Source organism: Notolabrus celidotus, chromosome 6 (genome assembly GCF_009762535.1).
Source record: "Notolabrus celidotus isolate fNotCel1 chromosome 6, fNotCel1.pri, whole genome shotgun sequence".
NCBI classification, from domain to species: Eukaryota; Metazoa; Chordata; class Actinopteri; order Labriformes; family Labridae; genus Notolabrus; species Notolabrus celidotus.
Genome location: NC_048277.1, coordinates 18,736,777 through 18,755,459, shown reverse-complemented (window position 1 = coordinate 18,755,459; position 18,683 = coordinate 18,736,777). Strand labels below are relative to the sequence as shown.

Here is an 18,683-nt window from a genome sequence, read left to right as displayed (position 1 = left end):
GTACATGTCTAATTGTTACAATTTCATATGAATAGTTAAATGATAACACACCAGAGGGAAGACCACTTCAAATTTATTTCCAAAATCACCCACACTGACAGAGAATACGTTAAAAAAAATAAAGAATGAAACTTTATTGCACAGTTAAGAAATGCATATCTCATGTAAGTTAAGGTTCAAAGCTAAGTAGATAAATACATGAAACTGTACCTTCTGCATTGTTGAAAGAGGCATTGACAGATTTTCAACAAACTGGTCTAACAAGTGTTTAGTTGAAGCAATTAGGGGGAGGGGGCGAGGTAAGTTTACCCTCCTTGGGAATTTCCAGGTGACAAGAAGCACATACAATCTCTTTAAATTCACAGAATGAACAGATAGAGTAAGGTAGTATATTAAATATAAAAATATTAAATATAACACTGAAGAGAAGGCGTTATCGTTTTTTTTAAAAGTAGATGCAAAATTACGCAAAGTGCAACAAATTAGTGAGTATTGAAGGAATGTAAACTTAAATTCTTTAATTAGCAACTTCGACAATGCAGCAATTTAGGTTCACTTCAAAAACATGAGGTCAAAATGAAGGCACTGTACCTTGACATTGATAAAACATACATTAATGTGTCCTGACAGTGTTCCTTTTCCATGACAAGATATGTTTAATTCTTCATGAACATTGTCTATCTTGTTAACTTGCTGTATTTATATACCGTAGTTTTCTTTTAGTTGATAGGGGTCAATTCCAGTATCAAATAAAATGGAGTAGCTCGGGGGGGGGGGGGGGTCCACTGTCATCTCTACCGTCTGGAGCGGGTTCAGCTCCAGATGGTTCTAACTACACCAGAACCATTCCAGATTCCAACATTTCAAACAATTCCAGTATCAAATAAAATGGAGTAGCTCTTACATACAGTATGCATACAGAAGAGGTGAAGTGGAAAACCATGGAGCACTTTTTCTACGAGGCAATCTGTATTTTCATCCAAAGAGAACAACATATATACAGTCAAGCCCCCCCCCCCAACATACCTTTGTAATTTCAGAAATTGTAAACTGGTTATCTTTGGTTTCTAGTAATTTGCGGTCTTACTGCATTGTTACTTCTCCTTCCAGTGTAATTAGCACAGCATTCATGTTGTGCATTTCACAGAGTTAATATTGCTGTTACAGTACCACAAAAGACGTTAACAAACATTTTAGATAAAACAGAAAAAATCTAACCAACATGGCATTTTGCTGCAGTGAAACCATCCTACAATTTAGCCTTCATCTGGGCGATGGGGAGTGAGTTTAGAAACATGTTGATGGTGGCTAGATACTCTTCGGGGTGCCTTTTAAGGTGACCTGCATGTGTTGAATCCTCCCATTTTTTAGCTGTAATGTCCATACCACGCTTACGCAGGTGATCAATCAATTCCTCCATAACTCGTGGGTCGCTCAATGGGTCGTTTTCACAGAAAAAGAACAGTGCAGGGGCGGTGACAGGTGTATTCCAAAATGCTTCAATCCCATTGTTGAAGTAGTCCACTGTTTGGTGTTTAAACATGCTGAAGTATAACAAGCTTACTCGTTTTATCACGCTCTCCCAATGAGGAAGTAGAGTTTTGCCAAGACCTGTGCAGAAAGAAAAGCACACTTCATAAGAAGCATTCATTCCAAATCACATTTGTTTAATTCAAAGCATATTTTAGAACTAGCCAGTAAGGTTGTCTGTACTGGATACTGATGAAATGCAAATAATGTTCAAATTAAACTGACCTGTGGCCATTCTTTCCACAGAGCCCACCACCAAGCTGTCATAAACTTGGCCTTTGATCCTCTGTGTAAGCCCCTGATATCTTTGTGTGTCTTCTGATACATTCACCAGCAGCTGAGCAAACGTGTACCCACCAATAGAGAAGGCATGGACAAGCAGTGGGCGGGACACAAAGCGTTCACTGTGGAGTAAATCCAGTACCCTCTTTCCATGCTCCAGACCCCAACGTGGCCACAGGAACTCTTTCGCCTGGTTTGGAAGGAAACAAGGAAGAACCTTTGAGTATGGAATATTATAACCTTTTGATGGAGTCAAGTGTGTTTATTTCTCTATTAAATAAAAAATGGATCTTCATATCAAAAGCAAAGTAATGACTGTGAGTGATTATTTCATGTGTTGCATCACATTGTTGATTGACAACAGCATGCTACAACTGCTTGTCACACAAATTCCCTAGCTTTGTGTTTCTTTAAATAAGAAAAAAATATTAAAGGTGACATATCATGCAAAATTGACTTTTTAATGGTTCTTTACCTGAAATATGTGTCCCTGGCATGTCTACAAACCCCCCGTGAATGAAAAAAATCCATTCTGCCCCTGTTTTGATTTCTACACCTTTCTGTAAATGTGTGTGAAACGAGCCGTTTCAGACTTCCGTGTTTTTGTTACGGCACAACAATATCCGGTCTGTCACGGAGTCAGAGCTCGGAGCTTGTTCAGCCCATAGACTGTATAAAATAATACTGAATCCCTCCCCCGTTTTTCATTACCTGCACAAATGTGTGCTAACAAGGAGCTTAGGAAGGAGGCATGCTAGTTGTAGGCTGTCTTAATAAACACAAAGGTCGGTTTTACTCCCCGCGTCTGCAGATTTGAAGATATAGTGGATGATTTTTATTTGTCATGGATAAGTGCTAGCGCTAATTAGCATAGCCACATAGCTATATGTTCGGAGCTGTAGCTGTAGCTGTAGCTGTAGCTGTAGCTGTAGCTGTAGCTGTAGCTGTAGCTGTAGCTGTAGCTGTAGCTGTAGCTGTGTACCAAGACACACGTCGACATACTGACAAATAAAACAACAAGAAACACAGAATCTGTGACCAATCCTTCATAAAAGGTCCTGCTGCCTTTCTGGCAGAGGTCGGTTTTACTCCCCATGTCTGCAGATTTGAAGATCTAGTGGATGATTTTTATTTATCATGGATAAGTGCTAGCGCTAGTTAGCATAGCCACATAGCTACATGTTCGTAGCTGTGTACCAAGACACACGTCTACATACTGATAAATAAAACAACAAGAAACACTAAATCTATGACCAATCCTTCAGAAAGGTCCTGCTACAGGCGCCTCTCCGTCAGGATCAGATTCAGAGGGTTGAAGTAACGCGATCTCTGAGCAGCCGTGTATATTCAGCCAACATGTAAACATTAGATCAACGTGCTGGAGAGCCGAGGCACATCCACTTCTGGAGGGGGCGTGGTCAGAGGGAAAACAGTGTTCTGATGAGGAATGAAGAAGAGGACTTTTCAGGCAGACCAAAATCTGATTTCAAAGTGTTTTTTTGAGCATAAACTTTAAAGACATGTTTTGGGGACCTCTTAGACCAATATATATTGATGAAAAAAGCGTGATATGTCCCCTTTAATGTAAAATAAATACTTATATTAAATTTGTGTTTTTTTATTTTGTGTATCTGTATGCTGTTTCTTTTCTGTCCTTTGATGTTACCTGCTGCTGGAATCTGCATTTCCTGAGGGAACCTTCCCAAAGGATTAATGAAGTTCCTATCTATCTATTTATCTATCTATCTATCTATCTATCTATCTATCTATCTATCTATCTATCTATCTATCTATCTATCTAATAGAAGATTCAATACGTTTAATAAAGTATATACAGGAAATTCACCTTGCCCAAAACTATCCAATACATTTCATGTAACCACCTTCAGCAGTCATTAAAATCAAAAAGAGTAAAGTTTGGTTTAAGGCAGCTTGAGTTTAAATCAGGTCTCATAATACTATTTAAAAGTGTCCCGAAGTGGACCAACCCTACAATATGAAACTCACATACTACATTTGAAATTGCAAACTTTGTCTTTCTACCATAGTCTATGCTGCAACCGCCCTCACGCAGTGTGCTTACAACAGGGACACATAGGGCCATGAACTTTGACTACCTGCGACATCAACATGCGACATCAACATGCATCAAAGTCTGTTTCACTTAGTGTAGTATTAATGGCAAATGGCTGCAGATGAGTAACAAAACCTGGCAGGCCTATTGATAAAACATTGCCATTATGGGGGATTGTAGTTCAGACAAGGTAAAAAAACAAACAAACAAAAGCCAAAAGCATGCTGGCTTACACACTGTAAAACACTACTGCAGTGTGTAGTACAATCTGATATTCTTGGCACATTGCATATGAAATATGAGTTTTGGATAATAACTATCTGGTATACTGATAATACTGCTACACTGAATGGAATATAAGCAGGACTGAACCAGAGGTGTCCCATGAGTGCTGATGTATAGTACAGCAGCACTGGAACTTTCAACTATATATTTCATTTAGCCTGTGGTGTTCTGCAGACCATTAGCATTATAAAAAGAAAAACATAGAAGAATGCACATAATACAAAGCAGATGTCTTCTGCTAATGTAACGGCCTATACATATTCAAATTGAGTGTGGAGACAGTGCATTTCTTGTCATGTTGCTTAACAGGTTGTGCTAGCCAAACCAATGAATGATCATGTGAAAGTGATTATCTCATGTTGCTTATTACTGCATCTTATAAAACTGTTGTGTAATAGTAAAACTATTGAGGTTATGCTTTTACTGACACTGCTGTTATTGTTTTTGGCACTCTTTCCCACGAATGAGAGCTAGTATTCAGCACAACAGCACAGCCGTCAATGTGACATTGTCAAATGTTAACTCAAATAATCAAATAATTATGTCTAATATAAATCTATGCATCTTTTCAAAATGTCTCAGTCAATGATACATGATGTCCTTACCTCACTCTCCACTACCAGCACATCGAGGCCAGTTTTGAAGTAGATTTCACAATACTTGGCCATGGCTTGGGGGCGAGATCCTAACCACGGCAACATCAACATAAGAGGTTTTTGTTCTTCAGAGACTTGGGTCCGACATCCTGAGACCGGAGGGGCTACCTCATTCATGTACAAAGTGGCATTCTTACTGAGTCTATGGGCTGTAATGCCTCTGCTCAGGGCTATCCTGCCCAACATTGTGATGTTTTGTGGTCAGGTTTTCCAGTCAGCTGAAGGTGATGTATCTGCAATAAACAAGCAGTGGTGGACAAAGTACACGTCTTCATTACTTAAGTCAAAGTATAGATACTCCATGTCAAATATTACTCCAATACAAGTGAAAGTTGCTCTGTCAAATCATTACTTGAGTTAAAGTACCGAAGTACTTGCTTTTAAAAATACTTAAGTATTCAAAGTACTTCTTAAAAAACTCAAAACTTTGTATTTCCACAAAGCATGATGGCAGTCAAGAATACATACATAGGAGTACATTCTGTTACATCATGTTTATTTAGAAACCATTACTTGAAATCTCTAAAAACTATACCATGGAATAAAAACAGAAACTAAGTTACTCCAAGCACAGACAACTTAGTTTGAAATGTTCATCTGGAATTAAACAAATATTACACAGCTCAACACGCTTTCTCAGATTGGACTGTGAATGTTTGTATGTTTGGGCCGAGTGGGAAACAGGGTGAACATTTCAAACTATACGTATCATTCTTCATTTCAAAAACCTCTAACACGGGCTGAAGATATGACCATGGGTGCTCAGGTGGAGAATTATAGCCATCATTACCACCTCTAAATGAACTGCCTGATCTGACTGAAATCTGCTCTGTTTGCTCCACGTTCAACTGTGGAGACGCATGATATGTATGACTAAACCACTGAGACAAACAGAACTACACAAACACATTTTACTGTCTTAGGGATCAGATTTCAGAAAAGAGAAGGAAATTCATGAGCTGACTTCAAAGCAAAAGTAGTGAGTAACTAGAGCATTTATAGAAATGTAGTGGAGTGAAAAGTACAATAGTTGTCTTCTAAATGTAATGGAGTAACAGTAACAAGTACACCCAAAAAAATAATAATTAAGTAAAGTACAGATACTCAAAACATGTACTCAAAACATGTACAGTACTCAAGTAAATGTACTGTTACTGTCCACCACTGTAAATAAGTAACCAGAGGTAGAGAATTAAAATACAGAATACTACATCAATCTAGAAAAGCAGCTGGCGTTGTTGTCAGTTTTTGTTCACGTAAGAACATTACCATAATAACCGTAGTTTGATGCTGCGCGAATTCAACACAAAAATCCCACAAAGTAACCTAAATGAACAGGACGTAAACATGATGTTATCGCGCTACTTCACCAACACAAGTTAGAACTTTGCAGGCAACACGTAACACACAGCGTTATATATGAAACAAACACTAAGAAGACTACATCTTAACGTGGACACAGTTTTTAACGTTACCGCAAAGCTCCTAAGTTTGTCTTCCTCCTTCGTATCCTTCCTCTTCTGCTTCTTCTTCTTGTTTTCGAGCGATTGACATCCAGTTTCTCAGCATATCTCCGATCTTCATCCGGTGAAATGGCTGAATGAGTCTCTTGTCCTAGTGATGCTCCACGCTCTTGGAAAGTACATCGAGGCCAGTAGAGTAGAGGTTAGCTGACGAGCTAAGGACAGCAATGTCAGTGTTTGTTGTCAGTGTTGTAACATATGGAACAGCACGTGCCATGCCTTTCCCTTCTGACTGCTTCTTCGTCTGGGTGTGTTATCCTCGGTTGACCGTCTGGGGCATCTAAGGAAAACTGCTGCCCTCCTTTGGATGTCATGGGGACTCGCCTTGCAATAGATATGAGGTTTATGGCTCTTTGAAGGGAACCGGATCTTGAGGAGCCGTTCATTTCAAAGAGCCGTTTAAAAGACTGTCTCTTTGGCTCATTGTTATACACTTTTTCAGAATCAGAATCAGCTTTATTGGGCAGGTATGCTTGAACACACAAGGAATTTGTCTTTGGTAAACTGTGCTCTCTTTGTACAAAGGCATAAGAATAAGGCATACAAATAAAAATAAAAATAAAAATATATAATAATAATAATAATAATAATAATAATAACAATAATAATAATAATAATAATAATAATAATAATAATAACAAGAACAATAACATCAACTATAAACACAAAATAATAACAAATAGGCATGACTAATATGTACAGGCTAAAAAAATCTATGATAATAGTGCAGTGGTGCGTAGTGCAAAGATGCTGACTTGAACGTGAGGTAGTTTTATATTTAAAAAAAGTATATGTAGGTTATAGTTAAATGATTAAATAAATAAAAATATGAAATTCTGCTTGGAGAATTGTTACATTGTATATCTACATGTTTATTTACAGAGAGTTTTTTAGTCTTCATCAGATTCACAGCCTTGGGGAAGAAACTGTTCTTATAGCGGGTTGTTTTGGCGCACAGTGATCTGTAGCGCCTGCCGGAAGGGAGGAGTGAACTTTTAGTTGACTTTTAGAAGTCAACCAGGGGTAACTCGTTTTTATCAAGGAAACAATCACTGGTAAGATAAGATAAGAGAATAATTCAAACTTACACATCCCACCAATATATATACTCTGAAATATTGATTATAATTTAATTTGGCATTGTAAACATTCCATAAGATGGTGCAATATCCCCATGTTTCCACAGTGAAATCACTATTTTGGAATTTTCCCTCACCTAAAAAACTTTGTGGCACTTTAAAAACTATGCAGGCTACAGATAACTTCCATGCAAAACAACATTACTGTAACATTTTCCACACAATACAATTTTAACAATACAGAAAATAATGTAAAAATAATAAATAAGAATAAATATATATATATGTGTATACAAAATATGAATACAACTAGAATATAAATTAGGACATTATAAAAATGTGAATGCAAAATTGTACTACCCCACCTGGTGTTTCTACACCTGAACTACTTTACAAACAGGAGCTCAGCTCCTTGACTTGAATCCACATCAACACAATGTAAAAAATAACAAAGTGTAGACAATAAGTGTGAACAAAAGACTCATGGGGCACGCAGGAGACACGTGAAGGCAGCGTGGGCAATCTGCGAATCAGTTCTAATCGTTCACTTAAAAGAGCCGTTCAAAAGACCGACTCGTTCACGAACGTCACATCTCTACCTTGCAAACACACAGCCTGACGCTGAGGCGATGACAGCAGAGCACGACCCAGTGAAACGCGGCCAAACGGGCCAAACAGAGAAATAGACTTTGTGACGACACCGGCCTAGTATGAGTAAACCCTAGAAACACGGTCGTAGACCTTACTACAACCGATTTTTGTCCTGAGTGGTTAAATTTCATCATTTACCGAGAAAAGTAAGTGAAACGTAAAAAAGGGTACAGTGTGACTGCCAGCTGATTGGCTGACTTCTGCCACCTAGCGATCAGATGGATTACACTTAGAGGATGAGAAGATCACGCTTGCTTGTGGTGAAATAATAATAATACATTTGATTTATAAAGCACATTTCATTTCAGGAAATCTCAAAGTGCTACAGGCACACAGTAAAAAGGAAGGGAAAACAAACTAGGAAAAAAAAAGAGTACTTAAAGGTGACATATCATGCAAAATCTACTTTTTAATGGTTCTCTACCTGAAATATGTTTCCCTGGCATGTCTGCAAACCCCCCGAAAATTAAAAAAATCCATTCTGCCCCTGTTCTGATTTCTCCACCTTTCTATAAATGTGTGCTGAAACAAGCTGTTTCAGATTTCCGTGTTTTTGTTACGGCACAACAATATCCGGTCTGTAACGGAGTCAGAGCTTGGAGCTTGTTCAGCCCAAAGACTGTATAAAATACAACTCAACTCTCCTCCATTTTTCATTACCTGCACAAATGTGTGCTAACGAGGAGGCATGCTAGTTGTAGGCTGTCTTAATAAACCCAAAGGTCGGTTTTACTCCCCACGTCTGAAGATTTGAAGATATAGTGGATGATTTTTATTTATCATGGATAAGTGCTAGTGCTAGTTAGCATAGCCACATAGCTACATGTTAGTAGCTGTGTACCAAGACACACGTCGACATACTGACAAATAAAACAACAAGAAACACAAAATCTGTGACCAATGGTTCAGAAAGGTCCTGCTGCAGGTGCCTCTCTGTCAGGATCAGATTCTGGATCAAATTCAGAGGGTTGAAGTAACGCAGGTCTGTGAGCAGCCGTGTATATTCAGCCAACATGTAAACATTAGATCAACGTGCCGGAGAGCCACATCCACTTCCTGAGGGGGCGTGGTCAGAGAGAAAACCGACTGTTCTGAGCAGGGCTGAAGAAGAGGGCTTTACAGGCATGCCAAAATCTGATTTCAAAGTGTTTTTTTGAGCATAAACTTTAAAGACATGTTTTTGGGACCTCTTAGACCAATATACTTTGATGAAAAAGAGTGTAATATGTCACCTTTGAACTAAGTTCAAGGCCTCTTTAAAGAGGAACGTCTTTAAATGTTTCTTAAAAGCATCCACAGTCTGTGGGGTCCTGATGTGGCTGGGCAGGGAGTTCCACAGACCACAAAAGGCCCGATCTCCCATGGTCCGGAGCTTGGATCTGGGTGGGTGGAGGAGGTATTGATGTGCAGAGCGTGAATTTCTGGTTGGGGTTTGCTGGGTGAGGAGTTCTTTGAGGTATGGTGGGGCGTTTCCATAGATGCACTGATGGGTGATGAGAGCTCACTTGTTGTGAGAAATCACAACAAATACAGCCACAAACTTGTCAGTGAAACATTGTGTTTACAAAACTGACACCTCTTTCCTTACCTGAGGTAAGCTGTGAGCTACAACCGCATCTTTAGCACTACAAGCTGTTCTGCTAAGTGGACAATTCATATTAAACTTCTTAGACACCAGGCTGAGTGTAATAGCTACATACATAAAGATGCAACAAAACTGTTCAAAATTAATAGGTGTTGTCAACAAAATCTCTTCACACATTAATAGTTTCCTGTTGGTCAATTCAAGTAAGTAGGCCTACTTAGTACTCAGTACTTTTAAAGAAAATGCTTTGTACTTTTACTTGAGTATATTTGCAGACGGGGACTTTTTCTTCTACTTAAGTAAAATTTGATCAAAGTAATTGTACTTGTACTTGAGTAAAATATTTTAGTACTCTTTTCACCTCTGATCTTATCTAGCCACCCACCAACATTAGTCATCTTCACCCTTGAATTGGGTGTCTTGGTGTCATCCAGCATGAACCTAAATAGTGTAAAATAGGCAATGGGGTTCAACCAACCAATGTGACTTAGTTTTATTTACCACTTAGCAATTTGAATCCAAATCTATATGGAAAAGTTTTAGCATGGCATTATGGGTCTTTTAAACCCCACAAGCCTTCATTGTCATTCTAATATCCTTTTTTTTCCAGATTTTTTTTGGTTATAAAATCCCATGGTCCTCTTCAGTCCACCCTTGTTAACAGCACCACTGTAATGCATGAATGTTTGCCTTCAATTTGTTATTGGTTGTATTTTTCAAATATTCAAAAGAGTTGAATTCATCCCCACAGCTGTGTCTGTAACAAGGGCTGTGATTTATTTAATGTATGTTATTCCTAAAGCTTTGAATAATCATATTTCAAGTATTTGAATTATGTTCAAAGCTTCATCTGTAAAGGCAACAGGACTTACAGGACCTCTCCTTCAAATTGTTCATTCAGCTCTAAGGATTGAGAACCTTCACAGACATATTTGAATGAGGCAAAAACTGCATTTTTTTCAATGTCGAAAAAAGAGTTGTAACACTGTAAATTAAACATCAAACCAACCTTTGTTGAAAAGGGCTTTTATGTTTGTATAGGTATGTTAGTAGAACCCAGCAAACAAAATGTAACTTATTTTATCATGGTATTCTTTTACACTCCTCTTTGCTTGTTCAGTCTGGTTTCAGTGTCTTACCTTGCGTTTACATTCCCAGCTGAACCCCTGTCCCTGCCTACTTTGTCTTGTTGGAGGATGACTTGTCTAAACAGAAACCATTAGCTCAATGAACCATAATACCTAGTGTGAGGCGGCAATAATTTGACCATGTCCCTCTGAGCTCATATGTTTGGCCTGTCATTGTCTCTATCCAGCCCCTTTAGTTACGGCTGGGTTGGTGGTTTCCTGTGTCCTCATCAGACAGCGGTTCAACCACACCCTCAGGGAAGTTCTTATCTTCACTACTGTCTTTCAGTCTTTGTTGAAATGATCATAGTCTTATGCACAAAGTCTTGCGGGCAGATGCTTGTGTCAAGGCAGGATGAAAGAAGGATAACTCTGGCAAACTCGTCTCTTCATAGTTGACTGTGGTACTTGTTTTCACGGCCACCATTAGTTTTGGCATGCAGAACTAACATTAATGCCTCTGTGTTTTGTACTAAATATGTTTGGTAGACTCTTAAGGATACAGTTTGATGGGCATTTAGAGATTTAATAAATAGAAAAATTATCTTGTTGTATTTGGCATCCTTTGCCCAGCTAATTAAGCACTGATCAATGGAAAATTCAATTAAAAATGTTAAAATGTCACATGTCAACACAGACAGCATTTGAGTGTGACTGGCTTTAACACTCCCTGACTCTAATGCATCCAAAGGTATGTGGACCAGTGTCTATTTTAAACCTATCCTTGGGAATTGAATTAGGCCACGAGGCTACTGGATTTCCCCAGATGGGTTGAAACAGCACACGTGGACAAGTCTGCTACAACTGGAAAATAAAGAAAGCGAGTGAAATAGCATTTTAAGGGAGATACAATTTATGTCATTGACTCCCACCATGATGGTGACATATGACCAAGGTCACAAGCTGTAGTTTAGGTTAAAGGGTAGAAAATAGTGCGTCTGTGTGATTCAGAGGAATTGTAGTTGTACACATAAAAGTGACCAAAAATCACTCAGCTAATTATGCTTCAACTACTGTTCATGAATATTTTAAAACAAGTTGTTGATGTAATGGCTGCTTTAAGAGGAAGGGCACAGCATCAGTTGTAAATTAAACTCAATATGCATTGATCTGTTGCACAGGCTGTTGAGAGCAGGGTACTGCCTGGCTACTATTAGCCTAAACATACTCATGCTTTGTCTTTTTTCCCCCTTTCCTATTCATCCTGACCCCTCTTAGTTTCTCCTTTACAATCATCTAAAAATCATAAGCTGTGCATCATTACAGCAGAGGAATGTGTAATGTGTGCGTGTGTATGTGGGGAGCAGAAGCAGCAATTAGGTTCCTATGCATTATACAAGAGATGATACAGAGATACAGAGTGCAGCGCAGACGCAGCCTTAGATTTATAGAGATTTAGGAGAAGGGGGATTGTGCAAACAGTCCAATTCACTGTCAGACCAGTGCAGTGGCAGAGCGTCGGACAGCAGGGGTTGTGTCGAGGAGGTGGGGTCTGTCCCATGTGTCGACTAACTGATGGAGAGAAGAGGGGCACTGCACAGTGAGTATGAAAGGACACAGAGTGCTACGCAGAGTGAGAGTGAGAGAGAGATAGACTGCAGGCATGCAGCGACACAGAGCAGCATGTATGTTTAAAGAGGCTGCTGCAGAGTAGGCTACTGATGAGGTAAGAAGCTAAAACATGACATGCTAGTTGTGTACTCCTCATCTGTTTTCTGCTATTTTTTATGAATGAGTGTTTCTACTTTGTTTAATATTCATCACATTGTTAGAGTGTTTACAAGGTACTGTGTTTAACAATCTTATTGGAGCATTATTCATATTCAGTATGTTCATTATTAAGCTCAGTGCACTAGCAGGGATGCAAGCTATCTACTGATGATATCTTAATAATGCGTAAATGTGTTGAGCGGTTAAACTGATTGTGCCCTGATTATAATATACCTTTCTTTTTTTCTCCAGGTGTGTGAAGCATGATATCCAAAGAGACCTGAAGTTAGAGATCCATCAAACATGTGATTGGATAATACCCCTCAAGACCTATGTCATGTGACTTTGCTGTGGAGTTGGTAGACCCTCGCCATGCTCTTTCTGTGGCATCTTTATCTTCTTCTCTCCCTCCTCTCCTCACCTCTCTCACTTCACGTCACTGCCATTACTAAAGAGACTGTGACAGAAACAGAGCATCCAGACACTGACAAAGCAGTTCATCATCTCACACAGTCCTTAACTCATGGATTTGGATCAGCAGAGAACCCTTCGATGGGAGATGAGAGTGTTGACTTCCTGGGTCAACCTTTGAGTTGGTCTTTATCATCATCTGAGGAGTCAGATAGACAAGGTGTCATTGGGGAATACACAGATCTACAGGAGGGCACAGAGATTTCTCTTTTGTATTCTAATGAGAAAGAACTTTTCATTTCCAGACCAACAGATGGTGCAACAGAAGATGCTGCCTTGAAGGAGAGTACACAACCAGTATGGTCACCATTGAAGTATGTACCAGCTGAGACTAGCACTGGATCCATATTTCATTCTTCACAGGCTGGAAAGAACCAGTCAACTTTTTCATCATCAGACAGCCAGTTGCCTTTTCTTCTGTCTGGCTCCCTTCCCTTAGACCAGGGCTTCACATCCCCACCAGCTGCTAGACCCAGGCCAAGCCCAGAGCGCCTTACTCCACTTGAATGGACCACTAGCCCTTCGGCTGTCGCACTGGGACAGACACAAGAGGGAACTGTACCATCCAAAGAGGCTGAAGCTGGATTGATTGATGTTACAGAGCAGAATTTGCAGAGAGGAGCTGTCAGAACAGAGACAGACAAAGGTAATGGCCTTTCCTTCGTGTATATTTAAGCCAATTTTCACAAAGCCTGACACCAATCACAGGTGTCAGTTGTTTAGTACTGCCAGTTGTGAATGATATGATTTATACTTTCCTTGATTAAAAACTTAAAAGAATCCACGTCTTTGTGTGGCTGCAGTGTTTGTGATATGTATTCTGCTGACACACTTGTTTTATATTCTGGCTGGTGTAATCTTGGCTTCACTCCCAAAAGCCTCACACCATTCAAACTGATCAACCCCTCTCTCTCTCTCTCTCTCTCTCTCTCTCTCTCTCTCTCTCTCTCTCTCTCTCTCTGTTATACTCTTTCAATTTCTCTTTGTATCGTTAAATAATCTAGAGAGTCACATCCAACCTACATGTCCAGTATTTACTGTGAAGACCCACCCATACAAGATGCCACTCCTTTGTCAAAGTAATTGATGTGTTGTGTCCACAGGCACTGGGGGGGATCAGGGGTTTTGACAGAACTGTGTCAAGTTGCCTTTGCATTCATGACTTGATGCTGTTTTCTGCCAGTAACCGTTTCAAAGGTGACCGAAATGTATTGTACCTCTGTCAAAGAGTACCTGCAAGTGATGGTGTTTTTCATATAATTTTTGTGAGCACAGTGATAATCCCCTGCTTGAAAGGTCTGTCACTGTTTGCACTGTTTGTTTTCTGAATCTGCATTAACAGAATCACTTCACCTCAACAGAAATAGGGCACATTTCATTTATATCCAGCAGTCTCCCTTTTTTCTGTTGGCTGCACACAGCTGACTCTGAACGTATTTTACTAGAGAATGAGATGCCTTGCATTATTTATTGGTTATACAATCTCACTATGAATGTCAAACAGCCCTGTTTGTGTTTATTGAGAGGATGGGTTATTAATAATATCATAACACATCTCAACTATGCTTAATAATAGCCACCAAAAATGAGAGCAGCAACGAGGTCAATACTGGCTAATCGTCACACATCTCTCTCTCTCTCGCTCTTTTTTATGAACACACACACACACACACACACACACACACACACACTCTGTGTACTTATGCTCCCGCTCACTCTGACCCAGTTAGACATTCCCAGTAACATGCCTGCTCTGTTTTATTATAGATTACCTTCACATATTACAGACTCTTCTCTACACTCTGTTTAAACAATACTGAATGATTGTTGAGTAAGTTTCTTTTTTGAATACACATGTTTTCATTATAAAAATGTTAACTAAGAACTCAAGGTAAAGATGTATAATAATGAGGGAACAGGGGTGCACATGGAGCAAGGTGAGGCTGTATTTTGAGCTAAATGCTAAGAAGCTCATGATGGCAGGTCTAACTTCTGATGTCGTGCAAGTAATGTTCAGTTTTTGGACTCTCGATTTTCAAGCTCAAAGCTTTACGTTAAGCCTGTACTTTGTACTTTTATACTTTGTTCTTACTTGACATGACAAATAAGTAACTAATGTGTCTTTTTTGTTCTTCCTTTTCAGATGACCTAAAGGATGATGTCTCTCAGGTAGCTGGAACAGTGTCTCTTGGAACCACAGACACAACTGCCACACCCTGCAAAACATCTAATCAGTCTTTGACACCCACCTACCCTGAAGATTTTATTTCCAGTGAGTCCCTGCGTACCTCTCTGGCTCTCACCTCTGCCCTTTTCGTCCCTCTGTACTCAGACTGGAACTCTGCCCTTGCCACATGGGGATTTGCGTGGGAAGCCCACATCTATGGCCTCGGGGCTGTGTTCACTGGATTTGGCCTGATCTCTGTAGTCTGCCTGTTAGGCTTACCCTTACGATGCCCCCCAGGAAGCCCCTTCTTCACCTTGCTGCACTTGTTCCTCTTATCTTTTGCAGGGATCCAAGCTTTCTGTTTGCTCTACGACGCCTACAATCACCAAGATCGTCTGCCTCCTATGGTCTCTCTTTTGCTGTCTGAGCTGCTCTTCCCCTGTCTGATATCAGCCTTCTCCCTGGCATTCTTCCTTCTCTCCTTTCGCTCACGCAAACATCTTTCACTGCCACTCGCTAATTCCACCTCTTTCTCAATCTTACCCAAACCCAGCCTGTTATTGTGTATGACCCTGTTGCACATAATTGTCTCTCTTGGGTGTGTTGGCATGCTCGAGCTCTTTCACAGCCTCCCCAGTGTGATCCTGCTTTTCCCTCAGGGTGTGTTTGTATGCCTGTCCATCTTTCTCTCATTCTATTACCTCATCTTCTTCTGCTTAATACAAGTCAACACAAAACACATCTACAGGCTGAATGACAATGTAGAGAGTGGAGGGTCTCCTGAAGTGATGCATCCTGCAAGTGCCCCCTTTGCAAAAGAGGAGGACTGGGGTAGGGCAGCCGGAGCAGGGTTAGGGGCTTCATTGTGCCTGTTAGGATGCGGAGGCTTCCAGCTTTATGGAATCCTGCATGGCCTTGGTTTGGGTGCCGTCAGTGGGTATGGGTTTCAACCCTGGCCCTGGTGGGGCTTCCAGGTAGGCTGCAGAATCTGTGAGATTGGAGTGTGCCTAGGTTTGTCTCTAATTGGTACACACCCTCTGTTCTGTCAAAATAACTCTTCTATCAAGACAATGACTCATCCTCGGCCAGGATCTTGGTCGCGCCTTTCCTGCAGCTCCCCTTCTCGGAGACTCACCCTCCCCTCTGACAGAGATGCAGATTCTCCTGTCCTATCCCCTAATGAGTCCTGGTCCCAGAGTAAGCAGGACAACCTGGTGGTCTGTGATGTCATCACCAAAGGAAAACCAGAGACTTTACCCCTTTTCTCAATGGTAGATCCTCCTGGGAACGGACTGGACTGTGTCCCCAAGTCCAATCAAATCCGTAACACTGTATTACCTCTACCCACTCCCCCAAGCCCCCCACACAAGCCTAAACCTGCAGCTGAGTCTCAGATATCCTCACTGGATAGCCTAAGACTGGACACTGACTCAACTGTGGATCTGCGGCCCCCATCTCCAATAAACTTGTCCCGAAGCATTGACCAGGCTCTGTTCAGTGAATCCCTATTCTCCCACAGTATATTTGATACTCCAAGACTATTTAATGCTTCATCAAGCCACTCCTTGAGCTCTCCTAGCCAAGGTAAGCCAAATCAAGGGCCTAGTTCAATGGAAAATGCCCTTTACCGCACATCTTCCTGTGGAGATGTTGATCAAGAGAACCTGTCCCTTTCAAGACCTTCCCAGTCACATGGCACTCACAGCAAGTCACCAGTGTCACCAGAGCAATGGGATTGGAAAGGGAGTATCTCTGGCTCAACCCAGGGTCTGTGTAACCATCCCAAAGAGACAGGAAAGTTGCGCTCACACTCCTGGGCCAACAGAGGTCAAAACTTTGCTCAGAGCAGCCTCCCGAGAGCAATCCCCCACCTGTCCTATCACAGGCGTTACCGAACCCTGAGTCTCGCTTCCCAGGACAGTCAGGGGTCCGGCCGGCTTGCTGGGACTAAACAACTGAGTGAAAGCAAACAGCTCGAATGGGATATGACTGTTCAGGCAGAGTTTGTCAATGTGTGCAGACAAATTGATGCCCTGAGTGTGTGCAGTGACACCATAGACTTGTAGAAGTTGCACAAGTTAATTTATATGAGAGTAACATAAAATTGTCTCAAGTATACAGAAAAGGATAAAATGAGTTGTATATCCAAGCTTATTTATATAAGAATTCTACTGTTATTATTACAAGCTTGATCTAAAGGCTGATGTCATCCCACTACTTCAGAAACTTCGGCTAGCTAGTTTTTGCAGTACTAAAGAATGTAAATGGCGCCAACACATCAGCTGTTTTGGAAACCTCCTACTAAAAAGTAGTATGTAGTAGCAAAATCTGCAGTGTGCCAAAACTACCAGGATGTTGTACTGTTCTGGGAAGAATTCTCAGTATGTAGCAGACCAGTCTCCATCACATATTGTTTCCAACAATGCACAGCGCTAACGTTCTGCTTCTTCTTGTTTGCATTTCTGGTGGTTATCATTCAGTTTTCAGGTGCTTTACTGCCACCTCCTGTGCTCGAGTGTGGGCAAGAGTCCAATACAACAATGCTAACATTTAACAGTCTGTTACATTTACAGGGAAGTAATGTAAAAGAAACACCAGTGAATCTTATTACTTCCAGTCCATACAGAGACAATACTCATCTCACAGGTAACTGTTCGTATCTGTGAAAATTATTAAATGCCATATAAACCACCTCTTAACTTTTTTAAATTACAAGTGGATGCTAAAGAAGCTGTTTCACTATCAGCTTGTCCATGGTTTACTTTTGCTTTCCAAAACCAAAAACCAGCCAAGCCTGGCCCAGTATACTGCAAAACAGATCCAACAGAACAGTCATACCACATTCTACCTTCAAACAGTATGCAGTGTGCAGTACATACTGTATTCTACATTAGTAGGTAGTATGTAGCAGGTGGTTTTGACCATTGACTTGAAGTTTCATGATTGTATCTAACATAATGAGCTTTTTATATTTGAAACAATCCTGCAGAAAGAGGTTGGATTTCTCACTGTTGTTGAAAAATTGTGATTTAATTTGTTGAAGTAGAAAAAACTTAGGCTTTGAATAAAATGAGAAAAGTCCCTCTGAGCAAACAATAATAAAACCTCAACCATCAGCGGGAGCTGTTGAATTTGGTAATATGGGCTAAATTTGTCAAACGTTTACTTTGATATGTGAAAACACATTTTAGCATGTACTATATTTTGAACAAGATTTTGATATCAGTGCAGTGTAGAAAAATAGAAATGATGTATTCACAGAATGTCTTCCATGTTTAGCCAAATATTTCAAATAGTTGAATGATTAAGTGGCAATAAGCTGAGTTTTGACTGTGTCACCATGTTTATTTGAGGTTAATATTTCTAGACACACTTCGTAGTATTTCTTAAATGATGAATAATGTTTTTCTTTTTCAATTTGAATTTATTGACTGGTAGGGGTTAAGAGAAAAAGGAGTAACCAGGTAGCCACTGTCAAACTTTACACCATATTTTTCCGCTGATATGACAAAAAAAAAAAAAAAAGCAACTATCAAAAAGTCC

At 40.2% G+C, this 18,683-nt stretch overlaps 2 protein-coding genes across 4 annotated transcripts; one reads left to right on the top strand and one right to left on the bottom strand.

Annotated features, from left to right (window-relative positions):
- Positions 1-56: 56 nt before the first annotated feature.
- si:dkey-5i3.5 (uncharacterized protein LOC565091 homolog) lies at positions 57-6,677 on the bottom strand. Its single transcript, XM_034686480.1, has 4 exons — positions 6,303-6,677; positions 4,777-5,060; positions 1,756-2,002; positions 57-1,611 (listed from the first exon to the last, which is right to left on the bottom strand). Exons 2-4 carry the CDS (start codon positions 5,011-5,013, stop codon positions 1,250-1,252), a joined length of 846 nt encoding a protein of 281 aa, XP_034542371.1. The 5' UTR covers positions 5,014-5,060; positions 6,303-6,677; the 3' UTR covers positions 57-1,249.
- Positions 6,678-8,044: 1,367 nt separating this feature from the next.
- On the top strand, positions 8,045-18,665 carry LOC117813815 (proline-rich transmembrane protein 4). 3 transcript variants are annotated; one of them, XM_034684850.1, is made up of 3 exons: positions 8,045-8,226; positions 12,755-13,619; positions 15,117-18,665. In XM_034684850.1, exons 2-3 carry the CDS (start codon positions 12,875-12,877, stop codon positions 17,204-17,206), a joined length of 2,835 nt encoding a protein of 944 aa, XP_034540741.1. In that variant the 5' UTR covers positions 8,045-8,226; positions 12,755-12,874; the 3' UTR covers positions 17,207-18,665. The 3 variants fall into 3 exon arrangements, with proteins under 3 accessions (XP_034540741.1, XP_034540740.1, XP_034540742.1); XM_034684849.1 differs by lacking the exon at positions 8,045-8,226 and adding an exon at positions 11,975-12,332; XM_034684851.1 differs by lacking the exon at positions 8,045-8,226 and adding an exon at positions 11,975-12,458.
- The last annotated feature ends 18 nt before the right edge of the window (positions 18,666-18,683 follow it).